The 6,263-nt window shown below is 37.3% G+C and overlaps 1 protein-coding gene across 1 annotated transcript; it reads right to left on the bottom strand.

Annotated features, from left to right (window-relative positions):
• Positions 1-2,140: 2,140 nt before the first annotated feature.
• Positions 2,141-4,606, bottom strand: YPEL5 (yippee-like 5 (Drosophila)). Its single transcript, XM_009866418.1, has 2 exons — positions 4,430-4,606; positions 2,141-2,801 (listed from the first exon to the last, which is right to left on the bottom strand). Exons 1-2 carry the CDS (start codon positions 4,568-4,570, stop codon positions 2,577-2,579), a joined length of 366 nt encoding a protein of 121 aa, XP_009864720.1. The 5' UTR covers positions 4,571-4,606; the 3' UTR covers positions 2,141-2,576.
• Positions 4,607-6,263: the final 1,657 nt, after the last annotated feature.

Below are 6,263 nucleotides of genomic sequence, written 5' to 3'. Positions count from 1 at the left end.
CACAGTCTAACATCCTACCCAAATGAAGAGGTCATAATACGTTAGAACAAGCCCATGAGGCAACATTACACCAGTATAATTATCCTCTCACCTAAGTTCTTTAGCTACCGCTTATAAAGTCAACCTGCTCCTAGCAGAAGGCTTCTCCCTAACACCTGCATGCAAATAAAAAAGGTCACAGAATTCCAGATACACAAATTCCCAATTCTTCAATTCTCAAGCCATTTCAGAAACTAAAACTTCACATTTCTTGCAGAAGTTAAAATTTTCTTTAGTTTGCCACCTTTTCAAAGACTGGAGATGTCTGGCACCCAGAATTCCATTAAATGAGCAATTTCCTGGTTTTATTCTTTTTTTACAGCAGTAAATTGAAGGCTTCCCATTATCCATGTGGTCTGCATGATGCTTTGCTTAGCACCCACTAAAATCAACAGTGCAGTCTCTTGACTCCTATTCAGAGAGATGCTCATCACCAGCTTGTTACTGTGCTATGGAAACTCAGTGATTTACTGCATGTAGGGAATGGAAGACAGGTTATGTCATTCTGTTGACAGACTCCACAAAAATTACTCAAAGAGAACAGCAAATATCAATTCAGGACAAAACATACTTTATTGTACTGTAATGTCAGAAGTACAAGAAAAGTACTGCAGAGAACCATGCTAATGGGGCTTTTAGGGTCTGTGAAGGACAGAAGTACAAGATAATGGGGTACTACTGTACTCAGTGCAAAAACTGATTCATTTGAGGCACAAGTACACTATTGTTTAAGCAGCTTGATTCAAGCACAGCTCTGGTATGTGATCTACTCTGTCTTCTTTCTATGTGACAATTCTATAATAAAGCTACTTTTACATGAAATAGGCAGTAGATTCAAGTCAGGGGTGTCCAAATTGCCACTTGACAACTAAAAAAATGTAACTGAGAAAGATACTCTGCATAGTCACTCTCCACATTGTATTTTCACATATGGAGCTGTGACTAGCAAAGAAAAGTTATTCTGAAAGGTCAGAGTGCTGATCTGTTCAGTTAGATGGGGGGGGGGGAGTTCCCCCCTCTTGTACATCTGTGGGTAACTTATTTCTCGTTGATCACAACTTACCCAAGAAGAAAAAAAAACAAACAAAACCAACTTGCATCTCTGATAAGGAATCATACATATCTAACATTCAAATAAATTTCAGCCCTTGAGATCTTCACTTATGGCTTAAGACACAATGAAAGTGTTTGGGCACCCTTGAGTTAAGTTAATGAAGAGCATTTTTGCTAAAAAGGCAAGCAAGATCACCGTTTTAAACAGAGCTGACCTCTACAAGAAAAAAGCAGGAATCCAAGTCACTAGTTACTACTAGGCTGACATGTACTGCTGCTCAGAAAGATAAAACGTAACATCACAATGAAAAGGTTCAACGAAGTTGAAAGATAAAGGTTTCAACACCAGAAGCAGCATTTGAAAACAAGCTGTTTAAGTTAATCTTTTCAAGAGATGCAGATTGCATAACTCTAGGCATGAACAAACATGCTGGCAATCTTCTCCTTTTACACAGCAGCTGTGTTTAACATAGGAAGTTCTGGGTTTAAAGAAAGCTACTTGAAGAAGAATTAAGATTTGCAATTCCCTGTCTACTTAATGAGATTAGTAGAGAAACGAAAAAAAATTACTACTGAAACAGTAGTTTCTCAGTGGATCCCTATCATTACAAACACAGCTTGATTTGTAAGCAACGCAAGACTTAACAGACAACTATTATTTTATATTATTACTATGCTTATAAGTTACATCAGTTAAAGTTAAAAAAAGCCAAGCAGTTTTGCCCTATTTCAAGAATAGTTTCCGATCAACACCAGTTTACATGGTGAATGGGACTTCACAAATAAACACGGAATGGTGACATCTTTGGGTCAAGAATGACAAGAAATAATGGGCTCTGTGCTACCAATCAACCTCAACAAGAATATGGCACAAGGGCCAGCCCAAGCTGTACCAACACTGAACCTTTAGCATTCGGCACAAATTCGGATCTCTTTACTTTTGCTAGCAAATCAGGTGAAAAGACTGGGTAAGAAAAAAAAACAACCAAAACCCCAAAACAAACCCAAACAAAAAACCCCAAAATCCTTGCCTAAAAACTTAAGCCAAAAATTGGAATATACTTAAAAAAAAAAAAATCTGTAGTTTTAAAATAACTTATGCTGACATCAGTTTGTGCAAACTAAATAAAACCCACCTCATTGAATTTCTCTCTAACAAAAGACAAATCCCCCACATATTTTCTTTTTAGCCCACCATATCTGTAGATACAATCTCAAATCTAACAGATGTAAATGCAAGAGAGAAAAAGTAACAGCATCTGCACAACATTCTTTCTATAAACAGCTGCTGGAGGGAAAGTAAAATATAAAAGGAATAAAGAAAGGAAGGTTCCATCTGAAATACTCTCACAATCTTTCCCACTCTGTAGTCCATGAATCCGACTCTGATGCTAAGGTGACAGTGTATGTAAGCAGATTTTTTTGTTGATTTTATTATTTTTGAGTTTCGCTTGAAGAGAACCTGAGAAGAGACTGAAGTCTCTTCAGGAATTGTCAGATGGAACATGCTCCTCAAATCCTTCGCTCTCTCGGACCAGCGCTCGTTCCAGGATAACACGGCCTTCCTTGTAGCGCTGGCTGTCTTCAGTGGCAAATTCATAGATCCACCCCAGTTTGCTGTTGCAGTTCTTGCAGCTCACATCACGAACCATGTGGCGGCCAGTGAGCATGACCCGATCCTGAACTTCGCTGTATTGCAGATTTACCACCTGGTACAAACATACAGGGAATACAGAATAGAAAGGATTAGTCTGCCTGGAGCAAAGCTTGGTGACAACATACACGACTTATCACTGTCTTAAAAAGTGCAGCCTGTGGCACTGCACACAAACTCAAAACTGCAGTGGAGTAAGTCAACAACCCTTGAAAATCTTCTGCTTCAGAAGGTAACACTTTAAAGATGTGCTTCACAGGGACGTATGACCCTGTTTAACTGAGACATGAAATGCTATCACAAGGTGTATGAGAACAAAGAGTTCCTTGTTCAGGTTCAAGTGAGAAATCAGGTTCAAATCAACAGCTTGTCAACTAATTGATATTAATTCACTTATAATATATGTAAACTATTTCTAGAAAGAGATGTGATCACTTATTCCCAGGAATCAGAACCAAAATATTAAGAGGCACTTTAAAAAATCTTGGGGTGCTTTTGAAATAATCAAAGAAAGACAAAGGCCCAGTGGCTGAGAACACAGGCATTAGACATTCACCTTTTTCATATGTTATCTCAGCAGCTTAAAATACACTTTTAATTTGTTTAGGCAGCATCACCACAGAACCAAGACTTGTAGTTTGTTGAAAATCTGATGTCAGAACTATATCCCTGCTGTAAATATGAGGTAGGACTCTAAAATATGGTGCTGCATTGCTTTCTCAAGTTTCCACCTGACTGTGCTTGCTCTCTCAGCTTCAGCTGTAAGGCATTTGACTGCAGCAATGTAAAAACCAAATTTCTGTGGCTAAGCTCCACTATGTAACACAAGAAAAATTTGAACCCCAGGATCCAGTGCTTATTGGATGAGAAAGAAACCAGATGCACAGCTCTTTTATATCTATGCAGCCTAACACTTAGACACAAATATTACTGACAGGAGTCAGCATACCAGAAATCCCAAGGCCGAGCACAGTTAAGGAAGACATTACTGATGCCTCCATCAAGTCTGCCAGTGGTCAAACGGCTTTCCAGAAAAAAACCCAAACCTAAACACACCAATGATTACATGGCTAGCAACTCTGTGAGAAAGCAAAGGATTATCGCTGCTTTTCAATGAGTCTGATGGGCAAATCTATATGGAAGAGTTAATAAATAACGCTACAATTCACTCAAGTTATGACTTTCACATTTCTATCTGCTGAACTAAAAAAAGAAGCTAAATCAGACTATCACTGCCTCCAAGAGAGACTGTGGTTACCTAAATTTGCCAAACTACTGTTAGCTTAAATGCTTTTTAGAAATTAAACAGAATATTACCTAGACATTTTTTCTAAATTGAGTAGAAATGAAAGTGCCTTCAAAACTCTTTGATAAGTAAAAGATACTCTCACAGTGAATTTGAGGTTCATATTACAGAAGTCTCCAAAGTTAAAACTCCATGCATTTTGGCATGATGCCTCTATACACACAATCCTCTTTAGAGTTTACATATAATACTGAAAGACTAATTTAGATACCTTGCCATCAATTTGACTTCAAAGACAGCAGAATGAAATAAAAATTAAAAAATTAAAATAGCAATTACACTTTAGTCAAGAAAATTTTAGCTTTGATGACTGATTCATATCCCAAACACTCATTTTTCCAAATCAAATAGTAGTTCCCCCTCAGCTTCTTACTAACCTTGTTAAAAAGAAAGGCTCTTCCCGTGGCCCCTGTAAAACGAGTGGAGATGAGCTCAGAACGATTGGTCAGAATCGTGTCGCAGTTTGCACAGGAGAACAGGCGAGTGCCACCAATATGATCCAGGAAAATTCTTCCCATTTTTACAACTTAGGTAAGTTTATACTCAAGACCTGAAAGCAAAAAGAAGGATCATGTACATGTAAAAAAAAAAAAAAGCACTGCAGCAACAAAAAAGAAACTTCAAAATACCCCTACATAAGGCAGAATATTCTGCAAACCAATTCAGCTACTGATGGCAGTTCTTTCTTACACAGGTGAGTTACTGAACTTCTAGACTGCATTCACCCTTTCTCACCAAGACATGTTCTTTACCAAAGTGACCATTTTACCAATAAGGTGAGGCATCTAGATACAAACTGATTACATTAAATGAGCAAAACATGAACCAGAACCTTTAAAATATAATTCAGACATTTGTAGATCACTACTGAACCCCCTACAGGTCTTAATCTCAAAAGCTTCCATTTCCTTTTGATTTTTTTTTTTTCTCTTTACCACCATGCTGAAATTTCATTCCACTATATTCCCAACGACTCACTCACCTTAGTCAGCCCTGGGAAAGGAAGCACTGAGAAGTACACTGAGTCACCCAGACAATTATAGTTTAATTTTCCCAAGTCATCTCCCCTTTTTAAAATATGTATTTATTTTGTCACTTGCCCATAGCTTTGCACAATTTGTGAGAAGCAACCACTCAACACCAGCATTCCAGTTGCTTTAGTCCTCTTGTGCAGCAGACTGAGCTACTGTATTTGACTTGATGCTTACTGGTTTCACCTACGTAACAACACAGGAAAGGTTTGGATGCTCTTACCCCCAATAAGCAATCCACTCAGTCTTTACAGCAGTTTTATATACACATGTTTAAAATTGTCAAATCTAAAGATAAAATACTGTGTCATTTACCCAAGATGTTTCAAAAGTATCATTACTAAAATACCTGAACACCTCTGCTGAGCAGAAAAAGCAAACAGAAAGTTTACAGCAGCAGATTTGCACTACCTGATAAATAAACCTCTTTGCTGCTTGGAAAAATTAAAGTAGCTCACCAACTTCATACTAACTAACACAGATTACTCAAAGTTAACTAGGGAGTAGGCACAGAATATATCAGACAGATGAAAACCTGAATCACAAAGTATGAGATAACATGACAAAGGAATTAAGTGATGTTATTTCCATTTGAACTGCAGAAGTTTTCTGACTAAACATCTCTAGTTAATTAAAGTTAAATACACCATTTATGGAGGATGTGGAATCAGAAGTGTATTGTCTCTACTTTTGTCATGCACAGCAACACAAAGTAAATCTGACACACTGCAATATTAGTTGCGTGGGTTTTGATTTTCAGAGCAAGAGACTATGCTGTCCACAGAAAAATTAATCAAATTTTGTGCTCATCAAATTGAATATTCTAAGTCAAATACCTAAATTAAACTCATCTCAAGTTTTAGGGGATCAGTTTCTTAAAGGCTACTCTGACATGCACCAAGCAAATGGGCTAAAACATACCCATGCACACACAAAAGTTAAAATACCATTTTTACATGCAAGAATCATAAGTCACTAACATAATAATTTTGTTTCTAATTGCTTTATTTCACCACTTGGCTTTATGACAATCTGTGGCAATTAAAAAGGTTCCTAGGATTGAACAGAGTGATCGTAGCACAGTCCTCACATTCAGATTTTTCAAATCACTATTAGCCTTCTGTATTCCATCGGAAGGATACATAAAAACTTAAAGCAATGTAATCACTCTTCCACTTGA

This window comes from Apaloderma vittatum, unplaced genomic scaffold (assembly GCF_000703405.1).
Source record: "Apaloderma vittatum isolate BGI_N311 unplaced genomic scaffold, ASM70340v1 scaffold34553, whole genome shotgun sequence".
NCBI lineage: Eukaryota > Metazoa > Chordata > Aves > Trogoniformes > Trogonidae > Apaloderma > Apaloderma vittatum.
The sequence above is the reverse complement of the archived record's forward strand: the minus strand, read 5'-3'. Positions and strand labels throughout refer to the sequence as shown.